The following is a 14922-nucleotide window of genomic DNA, read 5'->3' as shown; positions in this document are numbered from 1 at the left end:
CAGTTAGTCTTTCGTCTTTCTGTCTTCTTCGACCGATCCGTCGCGTCCTGACTCGTCTTCTCTTCTCTCATCAGCCCTCGGATCTTCTCCCTCGTCGTCGATGAAGCTGCACCAACGCACCAACTGAAGAATCTATTGAATCTTCGACCTTCAACGAGTCAGTCGCCTGTTTCAGTCTTGCCTCCTCGTTTCGTTCTGACCCGTCCTTTCGTCTCTCTTCCCTTCCACCAGATCCCCAGCTGATCCTCATCCGGATTCGAGCCATCGCCTCCCTCTTCCAAACCCAAGTCTCCTTGCAAACGGCGACACCACCTCGTGAGTTTCTTTCGTCGCGTCGAGTCGTTTCGAGTCCTGCTCGCCTCGTTCTTCTTCGACCCTCCCTCTCCTCCCTTCACCGCGACATCTCGCTGACGTGTCCCTTTACTTGTCTCTCTCCCCCTCATCGTTTCATCTACAGCATCGCTCGCTCATTCGCCCACCTCTCTCGAGGCTACTTTGTCTGGTCGTCCTGGTCAACAACGTCCCAATCCCTTCGTTTTTTTGTTCTTTCGATTGTTTTGCCGCTCGCTCTTCACAAATCCTCTTCTTTTTTTCCTTTAGTTACATCTTCGTACACCTTTCGTGCGTACACATTTCGTAGTGCAGTACGACCCACCTAAGTAGCAACTCATCACTCAGCTCAACTTGGCGGGCTCTGGACTCGATTCCGGCTTGGATTTTTTCGAGGAGGGGAAAGGGAAAAAGGGCAGAAGAGAGGAGAGCGACAAGACGACTATGTACGAGCCTGCCGACTGTTTTGGACCAGCTTCGATCCTACTGAGAACCCAATCAGTTGGAGAGCGCCTTCAGAAGGAGAAAAAAAAGCGAAAGAAAACGCGTCGCATCGGACTCCAACCGTTCATCGACTGTTCAACCTCCCCTCAACAACAACAACCACCAGCCGACCTGCACCACCATCACCCCTATTACCAGTACTAGAAATCCAACCCTTAGACCCAACCAACGGCCATACTCCCCCACGAACCCTTCGCAAACGCCCATCTCCCTGTTGACTCGTTCGCCCCTCCCGACCCTCGCCATCTGCCAATCCCACCAGATCGTTTGCAACCCAGCGCCTACCAATCCTACTCTCCCTCCGCCGCTGAGGAACCAGCTCCAGAACTTTGCGTTCGGGATGGAGTGAGGGGGGATGGCTAAAGGGGGGTCGAGGAGGAGGTGCGTGCAAGGGAGCGAAGGGTGTAGGAGGGAGGGTCGGCCGAATCCTAGGAGGTCGGCCGAGCGGGTTGAGGAGGAGGAGCTGGAGGAGAGGGCGGAGAGGAGGGAGCGGAGGGAGCGGAGGGAGGAGGAGAGGAGGATCGGGGGTGCTGCGGGTGAAGTGATTGAAGTGGGTGAAGGAGGGAGGGAGAGGAGTTTTCTTGTGAAGGATTGGAAGGAAAGATTAGGGCCGGTGGTAGTTGCAAAGACTTTGTTGGAGAGAAATGATAGGAGAAAAGAGAGGGAGAAACGGGGAAAGGGAGAAGAACGCGTCAGTTCGAGTTCAAAGAAGAGAAGACAAGCAGAGACGCGTCGAAACAGACAAAAAGAGTAGCACCCATACTCACGAGGATTCTCATACCCTCCTCCCGAAATCTCTACGAAATCCCAACCCTCCTCTTCGCGTCCTCGTTCCTGAACCCTGACGCTCATCTCCCTCACCCTCCTCACCTGCTCCAAGGCGTCCTCCTCGGTCAACCCGCCTCTCACAAAATCCCCACAAGACAACTTGATCCCCACGCAGAAGGACCGAGTCGTATGGGTTCGGATCGAAAGGAGGAGGAGACGAACGAGTTCGAGGGGAGGGTGATCCTTCGGGACGAGGGAGAAACGAGACGTGGAGGGACGGAGGTTGGTTAAAGGGGAGAGGAATTGAGCGATGAGGTCTGTAGAAACATTAAACCGGAGTTTAGTTGAGGGTTAGAGAGGAACGAAAGAGCGACGCGTCGAAACTGAAACTGACAGCCATGAGCTCCATGAACCTCCACCCCGTCCACTCCTACCGCTTCCAAGAACCCAGCAGCCTCCCCAAACTTGTCCACCATCTCTACGATCTCCTCATCCGTCATTTCCTTTGCAGTCTTGAACATGAACCCGTTGAAGAGACCCGCGAGGAAACCTTCCTTCGAGTTGACTCGCGTTTCACTCGCTGAGGGAGGCCGAGCATCCTCTCCCCAGAACGGTCGACAGAACAAGGGTGATTGCCTTCCCGGATGAGAGAGTTGAACGATGAAGGGTGTGGGAGGTTGAGAGGAAGAAGATTGGAAGCGTTGAACGAGGGAGGACCAGGCTTGACGGTCGGAGGGAGAGGGGCGAGGAGGGAGGACGAGATCCCAAGGGGTCGAGAGGAAGGAAGGATCGATTTGAACGTTGCCTGAGATAACGAGAGATAAGATAAGATAGTCAGCGAAATAAGAGAGGGACAAGGCCTGCCTCCTACTACTGAACTGACCTGTGATGACCATCCCCCAACCTCCTCGAGCCCAGAGTTCGTACAGACGAGAGTGAGCTTCCGTCGGGGAGCCTCCTCCAAAGGGAGCGAGACATTCTTCCATAGGGAGCTGGTAGGGAAGGTCAGTGGAGGGTCTAAAAAGAACGAGAAAAGAGCAAGGAATCTCACCTTGACGAGTCGATTCGGGAGGAGAAGTCCACAAGGAAGGAGGAGAGGCGAGCTCATCGGATTCCCTTCTTCTTCTTCCTCCTCCTCGTCCTGACAATCGGTTATCTTATCTCCTCCCATCTCGAATCCAATGTCAACCTGATAGAGCTGCGGGTGTAGATGAAGATAGCTTCCGAAATATTCGTTGGATGGACGTTGAGAGCGGGATCAGAAGGAAGGAAGTGGTGAGCTCGACGTCGCTTCGATTTCGACCTTCCCTCCCTCCCTCCCTCTTCTCCCCAACCCACCACCCGACACCCAATCCCTCCTCCTTTTCCTCTCTTCTCTCTCCTCGGAATAAACAAAAACATGGCGTTCGTGGTCCTCTCCGGCTGTCCTTCGTCGGGCAAAACGACTCTCGCTCTCAAGCTCAGACAAGACTTCCTCGCTCGGATGGCGGACGAGAGCTATACTGGACCTAGTTGGGAGGTGGTGATCGTAGAGGATGATATCGGAGTGTTGGGGAGGACGGTTTACTCAGGTTAGGATCTCCTCTCTTTGAGCTTGAGGTCGGGAGGGAAGGAGGAGGGAGGGGGAGGAGGAGGAGGAGGGCACGGAGGCAGAGGCAGAAGGACGACGAGCAAAGAGCTCGGAGTGGATATTATAGAAAGAAGAGGGATCACCGGAAGGCTTATATACCCTCTAGGGACCAACTTCTGACAATGGGAAGCCATATCCACGAAGAACGGTGCCTCGAGCTTCCCTCCCAAGCTGACCTCTCCCTCCCTCCCTCCCTCCCTTCTTCCCTCCCCCTGCAGAAAGTCGCCTGGAGAAACCCGTTCGAGCTTCTCTTCTCTCAGAAGTAACCAGATCCTTATCGAAACGAACGATCGTGATATGCGACGGGCTCAACTACATCAAAGGTGAGTCGGCCAGCAGCTCTTTCTCTACGACGTGAGCTCGAGCTCAACCGTTTCTTCCCTTCGAGCTCACTTTTTTTTTCTGCTTCGCTTCGCCCCCTTCGTCCAGGTTACCGATACCAAATGAACTGCGCTGCTAAGGAAGCTGGGGTGAGAGCTTGTACGGTGAGCTTTTTGGAGATCTCTTCGAGTGGGTTTGGAGGGGAGGAGAGAAGGAAGGAGGGAGGGTGAGGTTGAGCTTCGACCATTGCTTGCTTCGTTCCTCCTTCCCTCCTCGCTTCTTCCTACTAGATTCTGACTCTCTTTGCTTTCTCCTCTCAGATCCACGTCGCCACCCCTCCAGAAAAGTGCAAGGAGTTCAATCGAACGAGGGCTCCTACAGAAGCTTACACTGAAGAAACGTGAGCTCGACCTTTCCTTCTTCCTCGACGCTCCTTCCCTCGAGCTTCCGCTGACCTTCGTCCTTCGATGGCCATCCTCGCTCTCCTCAGGATGGATGCTCTTCTCATGAGATTCGAAGAACCTTCCTCCATGGCTCGTTGGGATTCTCCGCTCTTCACCGTCGGATGGGACGATCCTTCTCCTCCTTTCGACGATATCTGGCTTGCTATGACCAGTGCGGTCAAGAAGAAGGCGAATCCTAGTGTGGTTCCCGTACGTCCTTTTTTTCCTGCTTTCACTCCTTTCGCTTCAATCATTGAAAGAGGATCGCATCGCTTGGAGTCTCCGCTTCGACGCGTCAAGCTCACCTCACCCCTCTCTTCCTCTTCCTCTTTCCCACCTTCCCTCCTCAACTCCCAGAACGGCCAAACAGCAACCGACACCATCCAAACCCTCCACTCTGCCACCTCGACCCTCATAAGCCATCTCCTCTCCCACCTCTCCCTCTCACCTCTCTCCCCTCACCTCAAACTCCCTTCGCCGCCGTACCCTCCTTCGGGCCTCAACCTCCCGCAACGAACCATTACGCTCAGTGAACTACAGAGGCTCAAGAGGCAGTTCGAAGGGATCCAGATGAACGGGTTCAAGAGAGGTGGGGAGGGAGTGAAGAGGGCTGGGTGGGGGGAGAAGGAATGGGCCGAGGCTTGGGTGAGGTTCTTGGAGGTTCAGTGGGGAGTTAATGAGGAGGAGGGATGAGATGCTTGTTGTTTTGATAAGAAGGACGTTACGAGAGTACGGGAAGGTTGAGTACGCGTGGAGAGGGAGGACGAAACCGAAGCGAAACGACGCGTCGTCGAGAGAGCTGAACACCCCACCACTTTCCTCCTTCTCCCCATCCCAGCTCTCTCGTCTAATCTGACCTTCCTACCCTTCGATCCGCATACAGACCATCCCTTTCCCCAAAACAGGTCTTTCAAAAACTTGACCATGCCTCGTTTGTCCCTTTCGTTTCAGCCCCGTTGACGGACAGAGGAACAAAGGGAACTTCGCCTTTCATCGAACGCCCTTTACGTTTCTGCTGACCTCGTTTCCTCCCTTCCTTCAACAGCATCCATACCTTCGTCCTCTTTATATACCCTCCCTTTTGATACACCCTGGTGGTGCTCTCTCCCTCTCTCCAACTCTTCTTCAACGGAACCCAAGCGGTTCGACCCTTTCGACCTCGCATGCGATACCCTTTCTCCTTGCTTCTTTTCTTTTCTCTTTGCGTTCTGAGTTTTTTGGAGACAGCTGCTGGTGAGCTCTTCCTCGCTATATAGACTTAGGGAGAGATGTGAGCAGGGAAGGACGAAGCAGACGAGGTATGGGAGGGAAGGAGATGAGAGAACGAGAGCTGACCTTTGGTTCGTTTCACCTCCAGCTCACCCCCTTCTTCATCGACGTTCTCGTTCGGTCTCTCGCTCTATCCTCAGAGGGAGAGCCGATGCGTGCGATCCTGGAACGTTTAGATGTCAGGCTGATTCGCTTCAACGTGAGTCTACCGAGTTTTGAACGAGGGAACTGAGGGCAGGGAGGAGAGGGAGACGCGAAGCTGACCTTTTTCCCTTTGACGACAGAATGCTCGACGAAGACGGTTTGGATTACTCTCCAAGGTCAGCATATCTCTTCTTTTCCCTCTTCCTCTGTCGATTTGACTCACTTGTCTTCGTCTTGCAGTCTGTTCCTCGACCACAACCTGCTCAGCGCCGATCGGATCCACCGCTGGGATCGGGTGCTTGACTGCTGCTCAGATTGCTGTTTTGCAAGCTGGCCAGAGCTCGAGCGGTATGTATCCTTTATGTTTTCTTTCGTCTCTTCTTTACTGACTCAAAGGTCTTCTCTGGGTCCTAGTTTCATCCCTTCAGTCTTCGACAGCAGCAACGACTTCACTTCGCTCGTCTTCCTCCCGCTTTTCAGCCACGACTACCAAAACGACCAAGAAGGGTCCTGGGAAGACGATCGTTTCGACGTATACCCCTCCTGGAGCCACGACTATCGCTACGCCTACCTCCTCGAAATCAGCATCAGCGGTGAAAGGATCGAACAGCAGCACCAGTCGCGTCCGAACTCCATCCTCGTCTTCGACCTCCCTTCGTTCAAGCTCGACTCGACCTCTATCTTCCTCCTCTACCTCGACTTCGACCTCGCTTCTTCTGTCTAAAACCGCTTCTGCCTCAACATCCTCTGCTGCTCCCTCAGCTACTGGAGCAGTCAGCTTCGGATCGGATGTCAAGTGGAACGTCTATTGTGAGTTTGCTTTGAATCCCCCGTCGTCCTTCGCTTCGCTGACTCCCTTTCTTCTCCGTTCCCAGCCGACTATCCCTACCTTGCTACGCCTCCTACTTCAGCTGCTCTCGGCAGTATCAATCATTTCATCCTCTCTGTGAGTCCATCGCCCATCTTCCCTTTAAAACCCCGACTCACCTCTCTCTTTCCTTTTCTTCATCAGTTCTGGCTCGTCAAAGAAGGAGCGTACGACAATGTTTCAGGATGGACTTCTCTCACTAACGCTTCGAGGAACGCTGTGAAGGAGGATTATCTTGCTGGTGGGAAGAAGGTGAGGGCTCGAAGTCGAGGTCGATTGGGTCGAGGAAAGTTCGACGGTGCTGACGAGTGTCTCTTTCATTACTGTAGTTGATGGTTAGCGCCTTTGGAGCAACCGGTGAGTGGCTCAAATCTTTCCGGGTTCTTTAAGTGCGATCGGACTGACCATTGCCCCCTTCAGATACTCCAACGACGTCCGGATACGATGCCGTCGAGGTGGCGACGCGTCTTGCGAGCTTTGTTAAACAGTACGATCTGGACGGAGTTGGTGAGCTTGTTCTGGTCACACTTCTCCTCATATATGCTTGCTGATATGATCTACCTCTCCGAACCTAGATATCGACTACGAGGACTTCCCAGCTTTCTCTTCGGGGTCGGCGATTCCCTGGTGCGTCTCGTTCTCACTACCTCTTTCCTCCTTCGCCTTCGACTGATTCTGCTGTTTCTTCAGGCTCATTACCTTACAGCAGACCCTGAGGGCTCAGCTTCCTTCGCCTCAGTACATCATCTCTCATGCTCCTCTTGCTGTTCGTCGCGTTTCTTCCTCGTTCTCCCTCTTCCCTCCTCGTTTGACTGACACCCTTTCCTTCCTCCTACAAACAGCCGTGGTTCACCTCAGCATCGACGTACAACCAAGGAGGATATAGGTAGGTTCTCTCTTCTCTACCCCCTTTCCGACTGCGAGACTGATCTTGATCCTTCGGTTTCGTAGAGGAGTTTACAAGGCCGCTGGTGACGGGATCGATTTCTTCAACATCCAGTGGGTTCCCTCCCTTCTCCTCTCTCTCGGTTCTGTTCTGACACTGCCCGCTTCACTTCGCTTCTTCTCCCAGGTTCTACAGTTCGTTTCGTCTGCTCTCTTTCCTGCACTCAACCGAACCTGACCGACGCGTCTTTCTTTCTCTCAGACCAAGGCATCACGGAATACACGACCTGCGACAACCTCCTTCACAACTCCTCCTCGACTTATCCTGGATCCTCCCTCTTCGAGATCGCCGCTCAAGGAATCCCGTTGAAGAAGCTCGTCATTGGGAAACCAAGTGCAAATGACCAGGCGCAAAACGGGTGAGTTCCTTGAACGACTCCCTCCTTTCTCTCCTCTTTTCCGGAGTGCTGACATCTTCTCGCCTTCTCTCGTTACTCGAAGGTACATGTCAACGGAGCTACTCAAGACCTGTATCGATCAAGCGAGTCGAGAAGGCGGAACGAACTTTGCTGGAGCGTGAGTTTTCGTCACCTGCGTCTCTTTCTCCCTTTCTTGCCCTTCTCTTTCGATTCAGACGCCTTGATTTGTCTTTGAACCGTTCTTTCGAACAGAATGCAATGGCAGGTCCGTGTCTCTTCTCGGCTCAATAACTCGTCGTCGAACCGATGGATGCTGATCTTTCCCTTTCTTTCCCCCTCCTTTTCTCGCAGTGGGACGCTTCATCAACCTCTACAAACTTCAATGAGCTGGCGTCTACATCATCTTAATTATTACAGATTGAACATGGATCAATTTTGGCCTCTGTGCCGAATTCGACTGCTCGGAACGGAGAGTCGACGCGTCGGAACCCTCGGATGGCCCGTTCGAGCCTGTGCTCTCTGGAACCTGCATCGCTCTCAAAGCTGGCAGTTACAGCCTTTGAGATCAGAAAGCAGTCCTTCGTGAGAAGACTTGAGAGTCAAGTCAAACCCTACACCGAAAGAATCGGTCCCGTCAGCTGGATCAGGGCAGGCGCGAGTTTCGTTCGTCTGAGATCATCAAAGAGAAGCGAACACAGAAAAAGTACAGAACATCAAAACCCAACTCAAACCCTCTCAGATCCCACCCGACCTCCTAGGCGTGCTTCCTCCAGAAGCACCTCCCAACCTCCTCGGCGTCGACGAAGCACCTCCCAACCTCCCAGCAGCACCCAACAGACCCGACCCTCCCGTCCGACGAGGTGTCATCCCGACTCCAGCGATCCTGGGCGTCGACGAGCTGACGGGAGTAGCTTGTTTCTCGGCTTCGGCTTTGGCGGCACTGAGAGAGAAAGAGAAGGAGGGAGAGCGGGAAGTCAGCGAGAGGAGAACGCGTCGAGAAAGAGAGAGAGAGACAGACTCACGCTGCTCGTTGAGTAGCCATTTCCATCCTGAAACCAAGAGAAAGAAGGAGGTGAGACCAGGTGGTCAGCGAGAGTGTTTCGAGCGACGAGAGGAGGGAAAAGAAGAGAAGGACGCACTCAAGTTCGGCCTTCTTGCTGAAGTCCCTCGCAGCTTTGTTTCGTTCACGACCATCGAAGTTCTTGGATCGAACACTGAAGAAGACGCTTCCGAGCTCGGCTGGAGTTAGAAACAAACGAGGAAAGGACGGGTCAGCGTTGGGTCGTCGGCAGAGACAGGGAGACGAGTACAAGACTCACCCAACCAGTACGGATCGACCGACGTCACGCACATCATGTACTGCTTCGAAGTCATGACGACTGTTCAGAAGGAGGCGGATATGGTCAGTTGAACGATCGAGCTCAAGAAGAAAGAGGAAGAGGCTCACGCTCGTGGTAGACGACGTAGTCGGGCATGACTGGAAAGGACGAGCAAAGGATCAGCTCTGACGCGACTTCGAACGACCATGACGAAAGATGCGAGACGTACAACCAAGACCGTAGAGCGCACTCGTAGGATGAAGGACACAGGGAGCCTGATAACGAAGAGAAAGACGAAGAGAGATCGTCAGAATGCCGTCGAAGACGACGAGCAACGAAGGAAGAGAACTCACGGCAGTTCGGCAGTTCATGTACTCTCCGATTCCCTTGACTCGAGCGGCTTGGTGGAAGTACCCAGCGGTGATGCATTTTCTGAACGAGCAGAAAAACAAACCCAATCGGGCGTCAGTTCCGAGGAGAGACGAAGAGAACGGGAGGGTTCGAACGACTTACCGAATCACGTCCCAATCCGTTCCAACCGAGAGAAGAGCGAGCTTTTGACTCTTGAGGATATCCTCGAGCTGAGATCGAACCTCTCGAGCCTTTCGAAGAAGCTTGGGATGCAGGAAGTGTTTCATCGCCCAGTCGTCTCGGTATCTGAGGAGGAACGAACGAACAAACAAAGAGGGAGAGAGAAAAGGTCAGCAACGAATGAGGACGACGGGGAAGACGAGTTCAGAACTCGCCCGTTGCTCTTCCACTGAGTATACACATGCAGCAGCGTAAGATGATCGCTCTCCGGCACAAAAAACTTTTCCCTCGCCGCATCACTCTCCTCCTGTCGTTCCCTCGGTCGATAGAACACGGACGGCACCGAAAGCATCGAAACAATCGTGAGGACCTCTGCCCCGCACTTGTAGTCGATGGAGGAGAGAAGCATCTTGGCCAGAGAGGGTTCCATGGGGTAGTCGGACATCTTCCTTCCGAGAGGCGTGAGATCTCCAACGTTGTCGAGCGCTCCGAGAACCCAGAGTTGGTACATCGAGTTGATGATGTTTTCCTTTGGGGAGATCGAAGAAGGGTAGGGTCAGCTCGAGCTTCCAGATGAGAGAAGGACGTAGGAGGGTGGCTCACCTGAGGAGGAGGATCCATGAAATCGAACTCGAGCGTGTTCTTGACTCCGAGGGACTTGAGAAGAAGAACGGTGTTGGCGAGGTTCGTTCGTTGAATCTCGGGGATGTTGTTGGGGAACATCTCGTTGATGTAGGCCATCTCAGTGAAGAGTCGGTAGCAGAATCTGTCGAGGAGGGAGAGAGATTAGCATGAGAGCGAGGAAAGCGAAGGAGGAGGGTCGACTCACCCGCTTCCCGTTCGACCAGCTCGACCTGTTCGTTGACCAGCGTTGGCTTGACTGATGGGAGTGATCTGGAGAGCGTCCATTCCGACCTTGGGGTTGTAGACCTTAAGCTTCGAGTATCCAGCATCGACGACGTAGAGGATTCCATCGACTGCGAAGAAAGGAAACGTCAGCAAGAGGAAAAAGGAAGACGCGTCGATGAGGAGTGAAACTCACCCGTCAAAGAAGTCTCAGCGATATTCGTAGCAACGATAACCTTCCTCCTCCCATCGATGGTAGGCTGGAAGATCTTCGCCTGAAGATCCGCTGGCATCTGCGAGTAGATGGGGAGGACGGCGAGAGGAGCAGGGTCGTCGAGTTGAGCGAGACGTTCTGCAAAACGAAAAGAGGCGAGATCAGCTCATGTACGGGTGAATCTCAAAAGAAAACGAGGCAGCGTACCTTCAACAACCTGACACGTCACTTCGATATCCTCCTGACCAGTCATGAACACGAGAACGTCGCCTGGCGGGTTCGAGAGATGGATCTGAAGGACCTGCTTGACGGCGCTGTCGACGTAGTCCTCGCAAGGCGATTTGCTGTGGAAGATCTCGACGGGGAAGGTTCGACCAGGGATGGTGAAAGTAGGAGCTCGACTGTAGAATTGGGAGAACTGGAAGAAGAAACGACGGAGAGGAGGTGTCAGCGGGGAGGAGGGCTTTTTCGACGCGTCAACTACTCGAATCTGCTCACCTTTTCCGAGTTCATGGTTGCCGAAGTGACGATGAGTTTAAGATCTCGACGACGAGTGAGAACTGAAGAACCGAACGGAAGGAAGAAACAATCAGCGTGGATCGAAGAGCGGATAAAGAAGAGGAGGAGGACGCACTCTTCCTCAGCAAACCCATCAGCACGTCGGTACTCAGGGACCTCTCGTGAGCCTCGTCGAGGATGATGACCGAGTAACGATCGAGATCTCCTTCGTTGAGGGACTCTCGAAGCAGGACTCCATCCGTCATGACTGCGAAAACGATCGACGGTGGAAGGTCAGCTCGAGGTCGAACGAACGAGGAAGAGGAAGGAGAGGGACGAACACTTGATCTTGGTCTCCTTCGACGTGCAATCCTCGAATCGAATGGCGTATCCGACGAGACCTCCGAGTTGGACCTGAAGAAGACGAAGAAGTCAGACGATTTCGAACGAAGAACGAGAACGAGGAGGCCCAAACTCACCTCCATCTCCTCACTGACTCGCTTCGCCACAGACATGGCCGCGACTCGACGAGGCTGCGTACATCCGATCATCCCGTTCGCACAGTATCCCTCCTCGTACAGGAACTGACCCAGCTGAGTCGTCTTTCCAGATCCGGTCTCTCCGACGACGATGATGACTGAACGAAAGGAAGAAACAAGAGTCAGCGACGCGTCGAACCGAGGAAAAGAGAGACGAAACGAACCTTGGTTATCTCGAATAGTCCTCATCAGATCCTCCCTGCAGGCGAAGGCGGGAAGGTACTCCCTCTGCTCCTTGAGCGTCTTGGATCTCGAGAAGGCTGAGGCTCCGGTGTTGGTTTTCATGTGCGAGGCGAACTTGGATTCGGACTTGTAGTCGTCTCCTTCCTCTTCTCCTTCCTTCTTCCCAGCTGATGAACGAACGAAAGGAAGTCAGTAGGTGAGAATGACGGCGAGAGAAGCGAATAAGGACGAGACGAAACGAAACGAACCAGGAACATCCCCTCCTCCCTCCGTGTCCTCCTTCACTCCCATCAAGTTCCCAAGCGTACTCCCTCCGATACTCGCAAGCTTCGCAGCAGCCTAGATCGTACAAGCACATCGTCAGCTCTCTCTCGTCGAAGAAAGAAACGAACGCAAGGCTCGAACGAGACAGACTGAAAAAACTCACCTTCGCCCTCTCAGCCTGCTCCCTCTTCTCCCTCACCAACGCACTCCCCTTCTTCGAAAAGATGGCCATATCACTCGTCGGATCCTTGATCGGATTGATCGGTTCGAGCTGTTTGGTGAACGCCGTCTTCCCATCGAGGAAGGGAGGTTTGAGATCGTGAACGAGAACGTGAACTCGAGATTCCGAATCGTCCTCCTCGAAGTCCATGTCGACGGCGGAACGAGAGGCGACTCCAGAGGTGAGCATTCGGTTCTTTTCCCACATTTCGTTGTCGGCATTCTAATTAGGATCGAATTGGAGAGGTGGGAAGTAGGGATAGGTCAGGAAGGAAGATCAGAGGAGAGGACAGGACGGGGAAGGAGGGAAGAGAAGAGGGACAAACGTATTGAGCTTGACGAGCCGTGACTTTCTTCTGCTCGACGGGACGAAATCGAAAGGAAGGATGAGGACTAGATCAGCGACTGCAGCAAGAAACGAAGGAAGGAAGAAAGCAACCGGGTGAGATGGAACGTACCACAGCCTTCTTAACCATCTCCTCCTCCTGAGCTCGACCCATATCCTCGTACTGAGCGAAAGGGTTGTGATCTTCGTCTCCAGCCTGTTTCGTTTCAATTCGAGAAAACGAAGGAACAGTAAAATCAGTCAGGTCTCAACGCGCTCCCTCACCCTATTCCCCTCCTGCCCTCCCCTCAACCAACCAACAAAGGACTCACCACTCCTTCTTCATTATCGTACCAATCCCTATCAAGCCTAACCTGCTCTTCCTCCCACTCCCTCTGATTCGGCGTAAAATCCACCCCATCGCCTCCTCCTCCTCTCACCGACCTAGGAGTCTGATTCGAAGAAGACGACCTGGGCGTCGAGTCCCACCTCCTCTGCCCATCCCCTCCTGCTCCTCCTCTCCCACCGTACCCACTATCCCCCCTTCCTCGCTCTCCCAGGTTCCCTTCGTCCCTGCTCCCTCCTCCTCGAGGCGTCTCGTCCCACCCTCGATTCGGCACCCTCACACTTCCATCTCCTCCGTAGACGGATCCTCGTTCGCTTCGAGGAGTGGGAGCGTCTTCCCAGCTCTTGCCCTTCCCTGATGCTGAGCCTGATCCGGAAGCGTGAGGGGATCGTGCTCGGTCGTTTCGGGAGAGAGGAAGAGGAGGTCGAGAGTCTCGGGAGGGAGTGGCAGAGGAGGAGGTGGAAGGAGGTTGATCTCGGTCGTTTTGAGAGTAGCGTTCCTGTTTGTTGAGTCGTCGTTGGAAGTCTCCGAGTCCTCGAGGTTGGTCTTTCGAGGGAGGAGCTGAGGATTCGACGGGGGCTCCCTCTGTGGGAAACAGGAAGCGAAACGAAACGAGGTCAGCTCTCGTCGAAGCTCACCTTCCTCCTTCGAGATGGAAAGAGGAGGGAGGGAAACTCACCTCTCTGCTTCTCTCTCGATCTTCGATGTTCCTCCAGTCTCTTCTTGGCTACATCGCTCAATCCAGGTCCATGCGAAGGAGTCTCCTCTCCTCGTTGTCGGACGTTGGCAGGTCGAGCAGGGAGGGCGGGAACTGGAGTCGAAGAGAGAACGCGTCAGTCTTCGAATAGAAGCTCATCAAAGACGAAAATACACCTCTCTACAGTCGCCTCGATAAGAAAACTCAATCTGAACTGACCTTTGAACATCGGAGCAGCTCCCGTATCCTCGTCGTTGGCATCCTCGACGTCCAACTTTGCCTTCTTCCCTTTGCCTCTGCCATCCTGCTCGTCTAGGGCTCTCCTCTTTGCAGCGTCCTCCTTCTTCTGAGCTGCTAGACGATCCAGTCCGAGAAGGGAAACCTGAGGAGCTCGGTAAGTGTGTTGTTGTTGCTGAAAGAAGGAAGGAAGGAGAAAGTCGAAGGTCAGCTCTCCTTCCTCCTTCCCTCCCCTTCTCGTCATTCCTCCCTTCATCCCTGCGTCCAAAGAAAAAGCTCCTCCGAAACAGCTTGACCCGAATTCTAAAGAAAACGTTTGGTTGTTACTCACATTCCCACCTCTCACCAAACCGCCAGCTCTCTCTGGTTCCTGCTCGAGCATGTCGGGATGATCTCCATCGTGAATCGCGAATCCCGTCGGGTTCACTCCTCCCGCTGCTTGGACTTTGGGAGCTTGGGAAGCATGAACGAGGATCTCTGTGTGAAGGGGTTCGAGGGAAGCAGCTGGGAAGTGGCCGAACGCGGAACAGGCTGGAAAAGAGGGAGGGGAAGGAAGGAGGAGGAGGAGGAGAAGGTCAGCTCGCTCGTTTGGAGCTTCTAAGACCTTGGGACGAGCTTTGAGCGAGTATTGAACAGAGAAAAGAGAGCAGGGACCACTAACCATTCTCAAACGCTCTGAGGGAAGTAGAAGTTGCTATATCGATGACCCTCTTTGCGAGAAGGTCGTTCGTTGGGAGGGAGAGGAGACGAGAGAGCTGGATCGCAATGTGGTGCTGGAACTCGTCCACTTCGGAGGACATCTTGCAAGAGGAGGTCCCTTGGGAGAGGCGGGAAGGGGAGAAGCGAGAAGGGGAGTGGGGCAGGGGTGGTTGGTATTGGCGTGGTGGTGGATGGAGGGAAGGCGAAGGAGACTTCGAGGAGGAGGGGAGGTGAGCTTCGTCGAAACCTAAGCCTCGTTACAGGCCTCGTTTCTTCGTTCTTTAATATTCGCTCAACCGTCAACAACGGAATATGTTTCTTCTCCCATATGGCTCATCCTTGTCTTCGTCAACATGACAATGCTAGAAATTAAATCTGGGCCGTCGAAAGAGGGTTTCAGGCGGATCGAAGAGAGCGAGCGAGA

At 53.7% G+C, this 14922-nt stretch overlaps 5 protein-coding genes across 5 annotated transcripts; 2 read left to right on the top strand and 3 right to left on the bottom strand.

Annotated features, from left to right (window-relative positions):
* Nucleotides 1-134: 134 nt before the first annotated feature.
* BDY24DRAFT_399561 (uncharacterized protein) lies at nt 135-793 on the bottom strand. The gene is made up of 2 exons (XM_076641847.1): nt 458-793; nt 135-315 (listed from the first exon to the last, which is right to left on the bottom strand). Exons 1-2 carry the CDS (start codon nt 469-471, stop codon nt 159-161), a joined length of 171 nt encoding a protein of 56 aa, XP_076493763.1. The 5' UTR covers nt 472-793; the 3' UTR covers nt 135-158.
* Nucleotides 777-2801, bottom strand: BDY24DRAFT_354828 (uncharacterized protein). The gene is made up of 5 exons (XM_076637770.1): nt 2654-2801; nt 2486-2594; nt 1997-2407; nt 1602-1919; nt 777-1463 (listed from the first exon to the last, which is right to left on the bottom strand). The coding sequence occupies exons 1-5, from the start codon at nt 2771-2773 to the stop codon at nt 910-912; spliced, it is 1512 nt and encodes a 503-aa protein (XP_076493762.1). The 5' UTR covers nt 2774-2801; the 3' UTR covers nt 777-909.
* Nucleotides 2802-2914: 113 nt separating this feature from the next.
* On the top strand, nt 2915-4867 carry KTI12 (Kti12p). The gene is made up of 6 exons (XM_076636295.1): nt 2915-3173; nt 3451-3555; nt 3662-3717; nt 3874-3953; nt 4044-4206; nt 4354-4867. Exons 1-6 carry the CDS (start codon nt 3002-3004, stop codon nt 4687-4689), a joined length of 912 nt encoding a protein of 303 aa, XP_076493761.1. The 5' UTR covers nt 2915-3001; the 3' UTR covers nt 4690-4867.
* A 196-nt stretch (nt 4868-5063) lies between these two features.
* BDY24DRAFT_176674 (glycoside hydrolase family 18 protein) lies at nt 5064-8153 on the top strand. The gene is made up of 18 exons (XM_076636296.1): nt 5064-5229; nt 5354-5464; nt 5550-5585; nt 5650-5757; nt 5824-6219; nt 6285-6355; nt 6422-6529; nt 6607-6634; nt 6698-6784; nt 6853-6904; nt 6968-7043; nt 7120-7163; nt 7229-7276; nt 7350-7357; nt 7425-7581; nt 7664-7738; nt 7834-7846; nt 7933-8153. The coding sequence occupies exons 1-18, from the start codon at nt 5160-5162 to the stop codon at nt 7987-7989; spliced, it is 1545 nt and encodes a 514-aa protein (XP_076493760.1). The 5' UTR covers nt 5064-5159; the 3' UTR covers nt 7990-8153.
* On the bottom strand, nt 7970-14722 carry BDY24DRAFT_399550 (putative RNA helicase). Its single transcript, XM_076641846.1, has 27 exons — nt 14461-14722; nt 14131-14330; nt 13782-13974; nt 13545-13676; nt 12852-13450; nt 12653-12736; nt 12521-12550; nt 12139-12417; nt 11960-12050; nt 11693-11878; nt 11469-11626; nt 11331-11403; nt 11126-11257; nt 10990-11051; nt 10699-10909; nt 10474-10629; nt 10261-10408; nt 10035-10197; nt 9647-9960; nt 9414-9557; nt 9254-9332; nt 9130-9175; nt 9029-9058; nt 8901-8960; nt 8721-8820; nt 8604-8630; nt 7970-8521 (listed from the first exon to the last, which is right to left on the bottom strand). The coding sequence occupies exons 1-27, from the start codon at nt 14597-14599 to the stop codon at nt 8317-8319; spliced, it is 4041 nt and encodes a 1346-aa protein (XP_076493759.1). The 5' UTR covers nt 14600-14722; the 3' UTR covers nt 7970-8316.
* Nucleotides 14723-14922: the final 200 nt, after the last annotated feature.

This window comes from Mrakia frigida (genome assembly GCF_051309035.1).
Source record: "Mrakia frigida strain ATCC 22029 unplaced genomic scaffold BDY24scaffold_32, whole genome shotgun sequence".
Lineage (NCBI taxonomy): Eukaryota > Fungi > Basidiomycota > Tremellomycetes > Cystofilobasidiales > Mrakiaceae > Mrakia > Mrakia frigida.
This window is presented reverse-complemented; position numbering and strand designations above follow the sequence as displayed.